The sequence below is a fragment of the Eleutherodactylus coqui genome, chromosome 4 (genome assembly GCF_035609145.1).
Source record: "Eleutherodactylus coqui strain aEleCoq1 chromosome 4, aEleCoq1.hap1, whole genome shotgun sequence".
NCBI classification, from domain to species: domain Eukaryota; kingdom Metazoa; phylum Chordata; class Amphibia; order Anura; family Eleutherodactylidae; genus Eleutherodactylus; species Eleutherodactylus coqui.
Genome location: NC_089840.1, coordinates 293,936,689 through 293,953,795, shown reverse-complemented (window position 1 = coordinate 293,953,795; position 17,107 = coordinate 293,936,689). Strand labels below are relative to the sequence as shown.

The following is a 17,107-nucleotide window of genomic DNA, read 5'->3' as shown; positions in this document are numbered from 1 at the left end:
ACTGATTCAGTGGAGTTGCAGTACCGGACATGACCTGTAGACAGGGTGGCGCTCCTCGGCGCCCCCTGTTTGATCAGTTGCTCCTCTTTTCTCTTGCTCTAGCTTTGATGAATCTCCAGGGTTTACATTGATTCCCGGTCGCCATCACCATTAATATGGCGCCCTGCGCCCGCCGCGCCGCCTTCCCGGCCGTGACGAGGACCAGAAGGCTTTGGCTCTTCACTTGTTTCTTTGCGTGACCTGGCGAATAAGAAGAAAGTGTCCGCTGTGGATGCCTGCTGCTGCCAGCCCCGGGCGCTGCCGCCCTGTCACTCAGCATTATGCCGGGTAAATGCTCATTCTGCCAGGAGAAAGTGCAGCCAGGCTGTCAGCGACTAAGGGGGAGGGGGGCGCTGTGGAGGGTTCCACGTGAATTATTAAATACTTGTCCTCCCTGCGGCGCGAGAAATGGAGAGTCCTGCATCTCCTGATCCACAGACTCATAATGCCAGTCTCTCCTCAGCCTGACATGGCTGATAACAGGGAGTAATAGATTTATTCCCCTGTCCTATAGTCAGGTTGACATGGCTGATAACAGGGAATAATAAATTGTATTCTCATGTCCTACAGTCAGCCTTCCCCAGCCTCAAGGGGCTGATAACAGGTAGTAATAGATTGTACTCACCTATCCTTCAGTCCCCCTCTCCTAGCCATAAGTGGCTGATAACAGGGAGTAATTGAGTATTCACCTCTTCTCCAGTCATCCTTTTCAGCCTCACATGGCTGATAACAGGGAGTAACAGCATATATCCCCCTGTTCAACAGTCAGCCTCTCCAATCTGACATGGCTGATAACAGGGAGTACTAGAGTGCAGTGCCCTGTCCTACAGTCAGCCTCCTGCGTTCATTCCCTTTCCAGTCTGTCATGAGGCTGTGACGAGTGTGAAGTCGTTGGTCGCGGTGGACGCGGTTCGTGCTGCCGCCATAACACACCCTGATTGCTGCTATTACACGGAGCCGCTGCAGGGAGGGGGACGCAATCTGCAACGCACCCAAATATTTGCAGAGTTGCCCGCAGACTGACCCCCACCACTTATACATCGCCCGTAACGCTGGCCTGAGCTTCGGGTGGAGCAATCAGCGGTGATTCCCGTGGATCGCGGCGGCGGACATAAAATAGCGCGGTTTACCCATTGAAATAAGTTGGAAAATAATTCCTCACCATCTTCAAGAACTCTGTTTACTGTCAATGAATAAGAAGCAGAGAACGCCCCGACCGGGTCCTACTCACACAGCTGAGGATCTGCTGCAGTGTATCTAGACACATCAGTAGCACACAGCTCTCCCGTGCTGACAGTTTGTTACAGTGTGTCAGTGCAGGTAACACGTATCGGCCTGTTGAGCGGATTGCTTGAGTTGGACGGTAGAACCTCATTACACGTCTTATTCTTCTCTGTGCGGGACGACAACAGGACATGATACGCTCAGGTGTACACGGAATACACGGAATACACGGAATACACGGACAGCACACAACCCGAAACAGGGCTGTGTGAGAAAGCCCACAGTACAACTGATCGGTGGCGGTCGTGGGGGGCTCTGCGGCTCACACATTGTGCGGAGGAGAAGACGATGCCTTGGCTTAGTGGGATCGGGGGGTATGTGATGGGGGATTCTCCAATGCTGTAGAGTCTCCTCTTGCATCCAGGAGTTTCCTGTGCTATGCAGTGGCGTCTCCTCTTCTCTTTGGTGGAGTCTCCTTTTCTTTCTCTCTTCTTCTGTCTGTTGAAGTCTCCTCTGCTCTTCTCTCTCTCCTCTTCTCTCTCTCCTCTGCTCTTCTCTCTCTCCTCTTCTCTCTCTCCTCTGCTCTTCTCTCTCTCCTCTTCTCTCTCTCCTCTTCTCTCTCTCCTCTTCTCTCTCCTCTGCTCTTCTCTCTCTCCTCTTCTCTCTCTCCTCTTCTCTCTCCTCTGCTCTTCTCTCTCTCCTCTTCTCTCTCTCTCTCCTCTTCTCTCTCTCCTCTTCTCTCTCTCCTCTTCTCTCTCCTCTGCTCTTCTCTCTCTCCTCTTCTCTCTCTCCTCTTCTCTCTCTCCTCTTCTCTCTCCTCTGCTCTTCTCTCTCTCCTCTTCTCTCTCTCCTCTTCTCTCTCTCCTCTTCTCTCTCCTCTGCTCTTCTCTCTCTCCTCTTCTCTCTCTTAGGGCTCCCACACACTTGCGTTTTTTGTGAACGCGATTGTCAATGGGACTTTCTAATGTTAAAAACTAGGGATGAGCGAGTATACTCACTAAGGCACTACTCGCTCGAGTAATGTGCCTTAGCCGAGTATCTCCCGGCTCGTCCCTGATGATTCGGGGGCCGCCGCGGGGCGGGGAGCTGCGGGGGAGAGCGGGGAGGAACGGAGGGGAGATCCCTCTCTCCCTCTCTCCTGCCCGCTCTCCCCTGCTCCCCGCCGCGACTCACCTGTCAGCCGCGGCGGCCCCTGAATCTTTAGGGACGAGCAGGGAGATACTCGGCTAAGGCACATTACTCCAGCGAGCAGTGCCTTAGCGAGTATACTCGCTCATCCTTATTAAAAACACAACACAGCGCAACTTGCGTTTTTGGTGCGTTGCTTTTTTAACATTAGAAAGTCCCATTGACAATCGTGTTAACAAAAAACGCAATCACAAGTGTGTGGGAGCCCTTATACTTTCTGGTGGAGTCTCCTCTCTCTCCTTTTCTGTCCGGCCAAGTCTCCTCTACTGTCTGGGGTAGTCTCTTCTCTGTCTACTCTTCTTTCCGGTGGAGTCTCCTCTTCTCTTTCTCCTCTTCTCTCTGATGCAGTTTTCTTTTCTCTCATGGAATTTCCTCTTCTCTCTGGTAAAGTCTCCCCTTCTCCCCGGTGGAGTCTCCTCTTCTCTCTTTCCTCTTTTGTCTGGCGGAGCTTCCTTTTCTGGCCCTTAGAGCCTCCTCTCTCTCTCATTTTCTGTCTTTCTCTCTCTCCTGTTTGGTGGAGTCTCCTTTTTGATCCAGTGGAGTCTCTGTGTCTTCTTCTTTCTGGTGGGGTCTACTCTTCTATTTGGTGGCGTCTGCTCTCTCTCCTCTACTGTTTTGTGTAGTCTCCTTTTCTCTCTCTCCTTTCTGGTGTAGTCTCCTCTCCCCCTCCTCTTCTCTGTAGTAGAGTCTCCTCTTCTCTCTCTCCTCTTCTTTCTGGTGGAGTCTCCCCTTCTCTTTCCCTACTTCTTGCTGGTGGAGTCTCCTCTCCTCTTCTTTCTCTGTTCTTCTGTCTGGTGGATTCTCCTCTTCTCTCTCATTCTTTCTGGTGGAGTGCCCTCTTGTCTCTCTCTCATCTTCTGGTTGGTGGAGTCTCCTCTCCTTTTCTCTCTCTCTTATTCTTTCTGGTGGAGTCCCCTCTTCTCTCTCTCATCTTCTGTCTGGTGGAATTCTCCTCCTTCTTTCACTCCTCTTCTGTCTGATGGAGTCTCCTCTTCTCTCTGTCTCTTATTCTCTCTGGTGGAGTCTCCTCTTCTCTCTCTCTCCTCTTTTGTATGATTGTGTCTCCTTTACGCTTCCATCTGGTGCAGTGTCCTCTTTTCTCTCTCTCTTATCTTCTCTTTGGTGGAGTCTCCTCTTCTGTCTGGTGGAGTCTCCTCTTCTCTTTCTGCTTTTCTGTCTGGTGGAGTCTCCTCTTCTGTCTGGTCAAGTCTCCCCTTCTCTCTTTCCTCTTCATTCTGGTGGATTCTCTTCTTCTCTCCTTTGCTGTCTGGTTGAGTCTCTTCTTCTGTCTCTCCTCTTCTATCTGGTGGAGTCTCCTCTCTCTGTCCACTTCTGTCTTTTGGATTCTCCTCTTCCCTCTCTCCTCTTCTATCTGTTGGAGTCTCCTCTCCTCTTCTCTCTTTCTCTTCTTCTGTCTGGTATAGTCTCCTCTGCTCTCTCTTATTCTTTCTTCTCTTTCCCCTCTTCTCTCTGATGGAGTTTCCTCTTCTGTCTAGTGGCATTTTCTCTTCTCTCTGGTAAAGTCTCCCCTTCTCTCTGGTGGAGTCTCCTCTTCTCTCTTTTTTTCTCTTTTGTCTGGTGGAGCCTCCTCTTTTGGACGGTAGAGCCTCCTCTCTCTCCTTTTCTGTCTGGTGGAATCTCCTTTCTCTCTCTCCTATTTGGTGGAGTTTCCTTTTCTGTCTAGTGGAGTCTCCTATTCTCTGTGTCTTCTTCTTTCTGGTGGGGTCTACTCTTCTATTTGGTGGCGTCTCCTCTCTCTCCTCTACTGTTTTGTGTAGTCTCCTTTTCTCTCTCCTCTTCTTTCCAGTGGAGTCTCCTCTCCCCCTCCTCTTCTCTGTAGTAGAGTCTCCTCTTCTCTCTCTCCTCTTCTATTCGGGGGAGTCTGCGCTCTCTCTCCTCTTTTGTCTGGTGGAGTCTCCTTTCCTCTTCTGTCTGGTGGAGTCTCATCTTCTCTTTCCTCTTCTGTCTGGTGGAGTCTCATCTTCTCTTTCCTCTTCTGTCTGGTGGATTCTCCTCTCCTCTTTCCTCTCTCCTCTTCTGTCTGGTGGATTCTCCTCTCCTCTTCCCTCTCTCCTCTTCTGTCTGGTGGAGTCTCATCTTCTCTTTCCTCTTCTGTCTGGTGGATTCTCCTCTCCTCTTCTGTCTGGTTGAGTCTCCCCTTGTCTCTCTCCTCCTCCTTCGTCTGGATATTCTGTTCCCCAATGTCAGTTTTATCCTTTTTTATTAAAGCTCGGGTACAACCAATATGGCCGCCATTCCAGCTCCCATGGAAGGCAACGCCCAGCTCTCCTTCCACTGGTTACATTATATATATATATCCCACCACAGCTGCTGGACCGGGCAGAGCTATCTCTCAGGAGTCAGATAAAGCTGAGTGACATTAAGGACCCCATCACAGGACTGTTCACCCCCCATCTTCCTGCCTTGGGGGGACCTTATTAATGTTCCTTTCTGTATTTTGGTAGTCACATTGCGTTCTTAGATGTCTGAATGGCAGGTGAGTCAGTGAGGGGTTAATGCCGCATCCTTGCACTTTTTCTGCTGCATCACTGTAGAGATTTACTGATCAGGCTTCAAGAAAAGCTGGGTGCCAACCCTGGCAGGAGTCATCATAGCAGTTGTCACAGAGCTGAGGGGGACCTTACCCCTTTACCCCCCAGTAACACCCATCCTGTACCTTGGCTGCAGGGAGTGATGCTGCGTACTGGTAACGAGGAGGTGCCGCGGGATCACTCCCCCTGCTGATCGCTCTCTTGCTTTTATGTCTTGCAGGTTGACAGAGCCATCGGGGTTCCTGACAGACGGACCAATCAACTACAAGTACAAGACCAAGTGCACCTGGCTCATCGAGGGCTAGTGAGTGTCGCCCGTGGCCCCCGTGCGCCAACATGAAAGTATCACCCCATAGATCTCTGCAAAGTGGCATAGAAGTGTCACCCCATAGACCCTTCCACACTGGCATGGCAGTATCGCCCTATAAAACCATTCATGTTGACATGGAAGTTACGCCCCGAAGACCCCTCCGTGCTGACATGAAAGTTACGCCCTGTAGACCCCTCCATGCTGACATGGAAGTTACGCCCCCGTAGACCCCTCTGTGCTGACATGGAAGTTACGCCCCGTAGACCCCTCTGTGCTGACATGGACGTTACGCCCTGTAGACCCCTCCATGCTGACATGGAAGTTACGCCCCGTAGACCCCTCCGTGCTGACATAGAAGTTAAGCCCCGTAGACCCCTCCGTGCTGACATGGAATTTACGCCCCGTAGACCCCTCCGTGCTGACATGGAAGTTACGCCCCGTAGACCCCTCTGTGCTGACATGGAAGTTACGCCCCGTAGACCCCACCGTGCTGACATAGAAGTTACGCCCCGTAGACCCCACCGTGCTGACATAGAAGTTACGCCCCGTAGACCCCTCTGTGCTGACATGGCAGTATCGCCCCGTAGACCCCTCTGTGCTGACATGGCAGTATCGCCCCGTATTCCCCTCCATGCTGACATGGAAGTTACGTCCCGTAGACCCCTCTGTGCTGACATGGAAGTTACGCCCCGTAGACCCCTCTGTGCTGACATGGAAGTTACGCCCCGTAGACCCCTCTGTGCTGACATGGAAGTTACGCCCCGTAGACCCCTCTGTGCTGACATGGAAGTTACGCCCCGTAGACCCCTCCGTGCTGACATGGAAGTTACGCCCCGTAGACCCCTCCGTGCTGACATGGAAGTTACGCCCTGTAGACCCCTCTGTGCTGACATGGAAGTTACGCCCCGTAGACCCCTCCGTGCTGACATGGAAGTTACGCCCCGTAGACCCCTCTGTGCTGACATGGACGTTACGCCCGTAGACCCCTCTGTGCTGACATGGAAGTTACGCCCGTAGACCCCTCTGTGCTGACATGGAAGTTACGCCCCGTAGACCCCTCTGTGCTGACATAGAAGTTACGCCCCATAGACCCCTCCATGCTGATATGAAAGTTACGCCCTGTAGACCCCTCTGTGCTGATATGGAATTTACGCCCCGTAGACCCCTCTGTGCTGACATGAAGTTACACCCCGTAGACCCCTCTGTGCTGACATGGAAGTTACGCCCCGTAGACCCCTCTGCGCTGACATGGACGTTACGCCCCGTAGACCCCTCCATGCTGATATGAAAGTTACGCCCCGTAGACCCCTCTGTGCTGACATGGACGTTACGCCCCGTAGACCCCTCCGTGCTGACATGGAAGTTACGCCCCGTAGACCCCTCTGCGCTGACATGGCAGTATCGCCCCATTGACCCCTCCGTGCTGACATGGAAGTTACGCCCCGTAGACCCCTCCGTGCTGACATGGAAGTTACGCCCCCGTAGACCCCTCCGTGCTGACATGGAAGTTATGCCCCGTAGACCCCTCTGTGCTGACATGGCAGTATCGCCCCGTTGACCCCTCCGTGCTGACATGGAAGTTACGCCCCGTAGACCCCTCTGCGCTGACATGGACGTTATGCCCCGTAGACCCCTCTGCGCTGACATGGACGTTACGCCCCGTAGACCCCTCCGTGCTGACATGGAAGTTACGCCCCGTAGACCCCTCTGCGCTGACATGGCAGTATCGCCCCGTTGCCCCCTCCGTGCTGACATGGAAGTTACGCCCCGTAGACCCCTCCGTGCTGACATGGAAGTTACACCCCGTAGACCCCTCCGCGCTGACATGGCAGTATCGCCCCGTAGACCCCTCTGTGCTGACATGGAAGTTACGCCCTGTAGACCCCTCCGTGCTGACATGGCAGTATCGCCCCGTAGACCCCTCCGTGCTGACATGGCAGTATCGCCCCGTAGACCCCTCCGTGCTGACATGGCAGTATCGCCCTGTAGACCCCTCTGTGCTGACATGGCAGTATCGCCCCGTAGACCCCTCCGTGCTGACATGGCAGTATCGCCCCGTAGACCCCTCCGTGCTGACATGGCAGTATCGCCCCGTAGACCCCTCTGTGCTGACATGGAAGTTACGCCCTGTAGACCCCTCCGTGCTGACATGGCAGTATCGCCCTCTAGTGACAGCGCAGTCATTATATCCTAATCATTGTATTATAACACTTTTCAATAAACTTTGTGATTCAGTTCCTCACCATCTTCAGGATCTCCGCTTGCTGTCAGTGAATGAGAACATCCCTGTTTTCATTGAGAGACTGTAAACCAATGCTGACCTAATGCTTCTCACAGCTGAGGGTTTGTTACAGTTGTAGCCGGTCTGGACAATCCTCTGTGGACTCCGGACTGATACATTGTAATAAGGAGATAGATCGGTGCTGCTGATGTCTCCCCCCTCACAGAATATTATGTAGACTGGATACATTGTAACAAACGCTCAGCTATGAGAGGTCACGAAGGGGTTTTCACCTTCTTGATATAAACAAGAAGGGTCCCATTTACTGACAGCAAGCAGAGATCTTGAGCATGGTGAGCAGTTGAGCTGCAAAGTTTATTTCAGAGTTTCAAGCCTTCTTGCTGTGCAGTTTCCTCTACAGACCGGACTCTGGCCCTTTAGTTTTGGGTCCCGCTGTTCGTTCCTGCAGGGTGAGGAGGTGAATCTGATTGGCCGGTGGGTATTGGCGCACAGCGTTAACCTTCCGCTTTCTTTCTTCTGCAGCTCGAACGCCGTCCTGAGGTTGCGCTTCAATCACTTCGCCACAGAGTGCAGCTGGGACCACATGTACGTGTACGACGGAGACTCCATATACTCGCCCCTCATTGCCGTCTTGAGGTGAGCAGCGCCGCGCCTGATGAGTGTCCAGCGATTACCGCCGCTGCGTACAGCGGTCTGTGCGCTGACACCCGTAGTCTACACATTAGTGTCCGGGATCCTGATGTGCGGTGGTCTCCATGGTCCAGGCGTCTGGCATTGAGGGGGCGAGCAGCTCCGCCGTCCTCACCCCATATTATGTCACCCACAACCCGCACAGCGCCCTCTGCTGGAGGATCACATACGTCAAAAACCGCACTGCTATGCACTTGTTCGGCGCGGATCCGCAAGCGGACGTAGCGCTTGTCAACTAGCAAATCTCCATGCAGATTTCCCGCCGTGGATTCTGTGCGGAGTCGCCCTCGCGGAGTGATGCGCCGCGTCCGCCTTTCCATGAACGCAAAACATCTTCACCGTTAAGACTAACGCACAGATTCCCATTAACCCCTTCATACTGAAGGGCATCCATGCCCATCCGGCGGCGGGGTCTGTATGGAGCAGGATCGGAAGCTGAGCCTGCTCCATACAAGGCGGGTACCGGCTGTCTTTGACAGCTGACGCTCACCGGCAGCAGCCGTGATCACGCCCGTTAACCCTGTGAGCGCCACCGTCAAATCTGATCGCAACATATCAGTGTCCGGATTGGAGTTCTGGGGTCATGAATGACCCCTCTGTGATGTGATTGTCAGGTGATATTTGGTTGCCATGGCAGCCTGGAGCCTTCTGAATGCTGGCAGAAATACCATATACTGCAATACTAAAGTGCGGTGTAAGTGATCAGACAATTGCAAGTTCAAGACCCCCATGGGGACCCAAAGAGCAGTAAGGGAAGAAAAATGTGTTCTATTACTGTAAAGAATAAAAGATATTAAAAGTTACAAACTCCTTTTTTTCTTGTATTTATATTTAAAAAAATCAAAGCAAATAAACCCCAAAATATATTCATATATTGTATAAAAGTCCGACCTATCAGAATGATGCATCACTTAGTAGTACAGCAAAAAGACAACGACATTTGGTGCCATCGTCTGAGCAGCAGAATAACGTGTCGCTGCCGTGCGGACCACCCTAAAGGGTTTGAAAGGGGCGAGGAAAAAAAACAGATGCATTATTAACCCCCAACAGTCACATTAACAGTCACATCTGCCTCCTCTCCGCCCCTCTGCACTATTTTCAATGGGGAGAGGCGGGACGGGGGCAGGGCTAATTCTCGGAACTTAGCCCCGCCCCTGTCCCGCCTCCTCCCATTGCAAATAGTGCAGAGGGGCGGAGAGGAGGCAGAGAGGGGGCGGGAGCTCAGTTCCTGCTCCCGGCTCTTCCATCCTCCCCCCCCCTGCAGATGAGGACACCGTATATCGGCTCGGCGCGAAAACCTAGCCGATATATATGGTCGTCTGAATCCAGCCTCAAATTGGTAAAACCTTCCTGAGTGTCACTTATTATTATAGTGGATTTTTAATTTATGTCTCATATAAATATATTTGGCGCAGAGCTCGGCCGCCTTAAGTGCATTTGTAACCCTTCAGTGGCATAACTAATTTAGCTTAAAGGGTCAGTCAATATTCTCCCCCTCTGTATTATTACATGCCTGCAGCCATGTGACCCCCTGTATCCGCTCCCTATAATGTACGCAGTAACGGTTATTCATCTATTATTATATTATTTGCCTCTTTGCTGCGAAGCATTTTCACCCTTGTTTTTTGGGATTCAGTTTCACGCCGTTCGCCATGTTTATCCGACGGGCCGTTATGTTTGCCAACTTTATGGATGTTTTTTCACCTTTTACCGCTTTTGAAGAATTTTTTTTTTACAAAAAGATGTTTTTTGTGGCGCCACATTCCATCGCCGAAGCATTCCTAGTTTTCCATTCACACATCTGTATTTTGCAGGACAACTTGTAGTTTTTCTTGGTAATATTTGAGATAAATTCCTGACTTTTTGGTTACTTTTTATTCCTGTTTTGCTGAAGCGAGATGAACCGAAAACAGCTATTTTGGCTTTTTTGATGATAGTTTTTTTCATAAAGTTTTCCGTGCTGGATAAATAATGTCACATTTATGGCGCGGCTCGTCATGGATGCGGCGATACAATTATGTGTGGAGGTTTTTGTTCTTTTTTTGTTTCAATATTGAAAGCTTTGTGTAAGGGGGAAAAAACTTTGGCATTTTTTTTTGCTGTAAAAATATTTAGATGCCAAGTTCAGCATCTGCAGGGTTAAACGGCGTAGAGGAGTGATTGGATGAGGAAGTTTTTAACATTTCACTAATCTTATGGGAAAAATACCCATGTGTGTGACAATCAGAGAGCAAATATGCTCCCTGATTGATAGGGGGGTAATAACATACAGGAGGATCATAGATCTTCTCTGCCGCTCGTCTCCCTTCCCACTCTGCTCTGCACACACTGACTGAAACCTGACAGCTGTAAAGTCACTATTACCGACCCCACTTCAAACGGCTATGGCTCCGGTTCTGTGAGTGATGTCGGCATGCTTTTGGTGTAATTTTAAAGCCAAGAATCTCCTCCAACCATGTTGGTGGTCCTGATGGAACCGGAGCGACAGCCTTTTGAGAACAAGTTTAGTCCTTTTCCTGCAGAGTGAACTGAAGCTCGTCCAAAACTGTTGAGGGGATAAGGGGCTAAAAGTAATGGGGCTCAGATGTGATGTGGAATCCACGTGGTTCTATTGTTGACTTCTTATTATAAGTCATCAGTGTCAGATCAGCGTATGCCGACTCCTAACACCCTGACGATTAGCCATTGCCGCAGGTTATTACTGCCCTGCACACTGTGCGCTGGCCCTTTAAGCTTTGCAGCAATGTTACCTGTGAGTATTTCCATGTGCAGCACTCTGCTGTTACAGTGTATCAGTCTGCAGTCCGGGTTGTTTAGATCACAGAGGATTGTCTAGACGGGATGCAACAAACCCTCCACCCTGAGGCCTCTTTCACCCGGCCGAAGCGTTCCTGCATCGCGACCGAGAATCACACGAACGAGAAAAAGATGCGATGAAATCGCAGCCAAAATGAGTGTTTTCCCCTCCATTCGCACGGCCGGTATATTCGCTGCTGCCCGGAATTCCTTCGGTCGGCATAAATCCTCGGAATTACTTCTAATGCCTAAAAGAGGCGCTGGCCACAGCTAACCCCCCCCCCCCTTGTTCGGCAGCTCCCATAGGAGTCTATGGGAGCCGTCAGCTTATGTCGGCCAATACATAGGGCGAGGCTTATCGTATAAATCGCTCACCGCTATTCTGACTTTTCGGCTGTTTTTATGCTGCTATCAATCGGCCATCTGAACGAATACTTCGGAAGCCGATGCTGCAGATGGTCGCGGTGGCAGCCATGTAAAATCGCTCGTGTGAGTAAGGCCTAAGAGGTCACTAGTAATGAATGGTCACATTTACTGACAGCAAGCAGAGATCTTCATACTGGTGATGAGATGAAGCACAAAGTATATTAGAAAGTTATCAAACTTTTTTTTTACTAGTTACAGATTCTCTTCTCGGTTCTGTACATTTTCGGCAGTGATCGCTTTGGGAGCCTTATTGGCGGCCATATTGGTTGTCGGACATCTTTTTGGGCTCCTGTACCAACTCAGCAGAAGACTTCGCTGTATAACTTCTCTCCACGCTCTACTTTTGGAGTCATGTGATCAGTGCTCCTCATTATCTCCTCCAGGGGCGATCGCAGCCCATCAGCCCTCCGCGATTACATGGCAGAGGGCCACAGACATCACAGAGGGAGCTCCCTGCTTCTGTGAACACTTTACATGCCATGATCATCATTGTGGCATATAAGGGGTTAACAGCAGGGATCGGTGTTCTGAGCAATCCCCGCTGTTGCACCTGGAGACCGGTTGTCAGTCACAGCTTCATACGGCGCGAATTTAGGATCTGCTTCCCGGCCAGGATGTCACTTTATCTCCTGTGGCAGGAAATGGTTAATATTTCTGCTTTCTGTCAGTGAATGGAAGCATTTTTTTTTACCCATCCTGACCCCAAACTTGTCAGAGCTGATGGGCTTGTTACAATGTATCACTGCAGGCAATGTTGCTATGGCGTCAGCCTCTTTACGTCTCGCTCTCAGTAATCGCCGCCTTCTCTCTTCTCTCTCTGCAGCGGTCTAATCGTTCCTGAAGCGGCCGGAAACGAAACGGTCCCGGAGGTGGTCACCACGTCAGGATACGCCCTCTTACACTTCTTTAGCGATGCTGCTTATAACCTGACCGGGTTCAACATCTTTTACTCGTATGTAGACGGCGCGGTCACTTTAAGGGGCTCATTCACATTCTACCCCTCCCCCCCATCTGATACATAATCGTCTACATTGTATCATCCGCAGAATAAACTCCTGTCCAAACAACTGTTCCGGCCACGGCAAGTGCACGACCAGCAGCTCCGCGCCCGGCCGCGTTTACTGTGAATGTGACAAGTACTGGAAGGGCGAAGCCTGCGACATTCCCTACTGCAAGAATAACTGCGGCAGCCCCGACCACGGCTACTGCGACCTGACCGGAGAGAAGCTGTGCGTGTGCAATGACAGCTGGCAAGGTGAGCACCGCGTCCGTGCGCTGGACATCGCTGCCGTAGTCGGGGCGTTCGCTGTACAGTATGCTGGGATACGCTTCTCGTACCGCGGGTTGTCATCTGCTGCTCCCCCAAGCGCTCATCCTGAACCCCAGGAATATAAGATATTGTGGAGGGTCCTGCAGGACGGATATTAGGGGTGCACTTATATCACAAGGGGCGAGGAGATGGATTCCCAGCTCTGTGTTACTGCAGTCTGCAGATGCTGGTGGTGACCCCTAGTGGCTGAATGCAGTAATTCAGGAACAACTTGTCTTCCTGGATTAACACTGCGTGATAATAAGCCGCTCTAGAAGTCACTAAGGACCATAATTACAGCAGATGGGTCAGACTCTCTCTGTATGATATAATGTACATCTAGTGGTCTTGTCTGGTGTTATAGTGACATCTAGTGGTGGTCTCTATAATCTCTGTGACGTCTACAATGTTACAATGACACCTAATGGCCATGTGTAGTGTTATGGTGACACCTAGACGTCATGTATGGGGTTAAAGTGACATCTAGTGGTCTTGTACAGTATTACTGGGGGGGGGGGGGGGGGGGTAAAGATGACTGGGTAAGGCAATGGCAGACCACCCTGCAAAATTGGCTTTTGTCTTATTGCTGTTCTTTGCCTTCCTCTGGATCAACATTGGTGATTAATAGGCTGAACTGGATGGACATGTGTTTCTCTGAAAATAAGACACTGTCTTATATTAATTTTTGCCTTAAAAGAGGTACAGTGTCTTATTTTTTTTTTTGTGGGGGGGTCTAATAATACCTAGCAGCCGGGTATATGTCGCTGCTGCAGACTGCCGTGTCCTTCTTCACGCTGACAGAGCAGTTCTTCCTGCAAGCGGGGCTTGAATACCCCGTCTCCAGCAAGCTAATGCTCTGATTGGTTAGTCGAGCGCCACGTCAGCCAATGAGAGCCCGCGCTTGATTAACCAATTAGAGCCATTCATTGAATGACATAATCGGTGTGAAGCAGGACACTGCAGCCTGCAGTAGCGCCGCCGACCATCACGAGGGCCCCGAACGCCGGCTGCTAGGTGAGTATTGATATTTTTTTACATGTAGCCTAGCTAGGGCCTATTTCCAGGGGAGGGCTTATAGTTTAACACCCCTTCCCCTTGGAATTCTGGGTAAGTCCTATTATCAGGGTAAGGCTTATTAGATTGGGGAAACACAGTAATATGTTACTATCTAGTGGTCTTATATGGTGTTATAGTGACATCTAGTGGACTTATATGGTGTTTTAGTGACATCTACTGGTCATGGATGGTGTTAAAGAGACATCTAGTGGTCTTATATGGGGTTATAGTGACATCTACTGGTCATGGATGGTATTATCGTGACATCTAGTGGTCTTATATGGTGTTAAAGAGACATCTGCTGGTCTTATATGATGTTTTAGTGACATCTAGTGGCCCTGTATGGTGTTAAAGAGAAATCTGCTGGTCATATATCGTGTTATAGTGAGATCTAATGGTCATATATGGTGTTAAAGAGACATCTACTGGTCTTATATGGTGTTATAGAGACATCTAGTGGTCTTATATGGTGTTATAGTGACATCTAGGGGTCATATATGGTGTTATGGGGACATCTAGTGGTCTTGTATGGTGTTAAAGTGACATCTAGTGGTCTTGTATGGTGTTATAGAGACATCCTCCGATCTAATTTGATGTTTTAGTGACATCTAGTGGTCCTGTGTGGTGTTACAGTAACATCTAGTGGTCTTCTATGTTGTTATAGAGATATCCATTGGTCTTATATGATGTTTTAGTTCTAGTGGTCCTGTATGGTGTTATAGAGACATCTACTGGTCATATATAGTATTATAGTGACATCTAGTGGTCTTATATGGTGTTATAGTGACATCTAGTGGTCTTCTATGGTGTTATAGTGACATCTAGTGGTCATGTATAGTGTTGTGTTATAGTGACATCTAGTGGTCATGTATAGTGTTGTGTTATAGTGACATCTAGTGGTCATATATAGTGTTGTGTTATAGTGACATCTAGTGGTCTTGTATGGTGTTATAGTGACATCTAGTGGTCTTATATGGTGTTATAGAGACATCAAGTGGTCTTGTATGGTGTTATAGTGACATCTAGTGGTCATATATAGTGTTATAGTGACATCTAGTGGTCTTATATGGTGTTATAGAGACATCAAGTGGTCTTGTATGGTGTTATAGTGACATCTAGTGGCCTTCAGTGGTGTTATAGAGACATCTAGTGGTCTTGTATGGCGTTAAAGAGACATCTAGTGGTCTTGTATGGCGTTAAAGAGACATCTAGTGGTCCTATATGGTGTTATAGTGACATCTAGTGGTCTTATATGGTATTAAAGAGACATCTAGTGGTCTTGTATGGTGTTATAGTGACATCTAGTGGTCTTATATGGTGTTATAGTGACATCTAGTGGTCTTGTATGGTGTTATAGTGACATCTAGTGGTCTTATGTGATGTTAAAGAGACATCTAGTGGCCCTGTATGGTGTTATAGAGACATCTAGTGGTCTTATGTGGTGTTAAAGAGACATCTAGTGGCCCTGTATGGTGTTATAGAGACATCTAGTGGTCTTATGTGGTGTTAAAGAGAAATCTAGTTGTCTTGTATGGTGTAATAGTGACATCTACTGGTCCTATATGGTGTAATAGTGACATCTACTGGTCCTATATGGTGTTATAGTGACATCTACTGATCTTATGTGGTGTAAAAGAGACATCTAGTGGTCTTATATGGTGTTATAGTGACATCTAGTGGTCTTATATGGTGTTATAGTGACATCTAGTCGTCTTGTTTGGTGTTATAGTGACATCTAGTCGTCTTGTATGGTGTTAAAGAGACATCTAGTGGTCTTGTATGGTGTTAAAGAGACATCTAGTGGTCTTGTATGGTGTTAAAGAGACATCTAGTGGTCTTGTATGGTGTTAAAGAGACATCTAGTGGTCTTGTATGGTGTTAAAGAGACATCTGGTGGTCTTGTATGGTGTTAAAGAGACATCTGGTGGTCTTGTATGGTGTTAAAGAGACATCTGGTGGTCTTGTATGGTGTTAAAGAGACATCTAGTGGTCTTGTATGGTGTTATAGTGACATCTAGGGGTCTTCTGTGGTGTTATACAGACATCTAGCGGTCTTGTATGGTGTTATAGTGACATCTAGTGGTCTTGTATGGTGTTATAGTGACATCTAGTGGTCTTGTATGGTGTTATAGTGACATCTACTGGTCTTATATGGTGTTATAGTGACATCTAGTGGTCTTATATGGTGTTATAGTGACATCTAGTGGTCTTATATGGTGTTATAGTGACATCTAGTGGTCTTATATGGTGTTATAGTGACATCTAGTGGTCTTGTATGGCGTTATAGTGACATCTAGTGGTCTTGTATGGCGTTAAAGAGACATCTAGTGGTCTTGTATGGCGTTAAAGAGACATCTAGTGGTCTTGTATGGTGTTAAAGAGACATCTAGTGGTCTTGTATGGTGTTAAAGAGACATCTAGTGGTCTTGTATGGTGTTAAAGAGACATCTAGTGGTCTTGTATGGTGTTAAAGAGACATCTGGTGGTCTTGTATGGTGTTATAGTGACATCTAGTGGTCTTGTATGATGTTAGGGTGAACACCCACTGGCAATATGATATCCTTGCATGGCCTTTTGAGTCTCCTCACTCACCGTCTAGGTACTCTCCCTAAGGATTTCTGACCCCCATATAGTGTTATAGTGACATCTAGTGGTCATGTATAGTGTTGTGTTATAGTGACATCTAGTGGTCTTATATGGTGTTATAGAGACATCTACTGGTCTTACATGGTGTTATAGTGACATCTAGTGGTCATATATAGTGTTGTGTTATAGTGACATCTAGTGGTCTTATATGGTGTTATAGAGACATCTACTGGTCTTACATGGTGTTATAGTGACATCTAGTGGTCATATATAGTGTTGTGTTATAGTGACATCTGCTGGTGATTTATAAGTTTTTGCCTTCTTCCATTCTGTTCTCCTCTTTATCCTTTGATGCAGCCGCCGCCTGATTGATGGGATCGTTGTATTACTGATGGCGACATTCTCTTCTCGTTCGCAGGTCCGGACTGCTCGCTCAGCGTCCCCTCCACTGAATCTTACTGGATCCTGCCCAATGTGAAGCCGTTCAGCCCCTCGGTGGGTCGCGCCTCCCACAAAGCCGTCATGCATGGGAAGTTCATGTGGGTCATCGGAGGCTACGCCTTCAATTACAGCTCCTTTCAGATGGTGCTAAAGTAAGTGACCCCTTTATGATGGGTACTGTGCGTACAGGAGGCGGAGCAGGGATGTAGGTGCTTCCCTGGGGGAGGGGAAGCGCGTGGTGGCCGTGC

At 49.0% G+C, this 17,107-nt stretch overlaps 2 protein-coding genes across 2 annotated transcripts in view; one reads left to right on the top strand and one right to left on the bottom strand.

Moving 5' to 3' along the window:
• Nucleotides 1-17,107, top strand: part of ATRNL1 (attractin like 1) — a 379,911-nt gene that overhangs the window by 35,163 nt on the left and 327,641 nt on the right. The window contains exons 2-6 of the mRNA XM_066601402.1: nucleotides 5,224-5,307; nucleotides 8,078-8,191; nucleotides 12,291-12,419; nucleotides 12,514-12,722; nucleotides 16,837-17,011. Of these exons, the coding sequence (XP_066457499.1) occupies nucleotides 5,224-5,307; nucleotides 8,078-8,191; nucleotides 12,291-12,419; nucleotides 12,514-12,722; nucleotides 16,837-17,011 (711 nt within the window). The remainder of the gene's footprint in view (nucleotides 1-5,223; nucleotides 5,308-8,077; nucleotides 8,192-12,290; nucleotides 12,420-12,513; nucleotides 12,723-16,836; nucleotides 17,012-17,107) is intronic.
• ABLIM1 (actin binding LIM protein 1) overlaps nucleotides 1-17,107 on the bottom strand; it is a 509,502-nt gene that overhangs the window by 343,050 nt on the left and 149,345 nt on the right. The gene's annotated exons all lie outside the window — the stretch shown is intronic.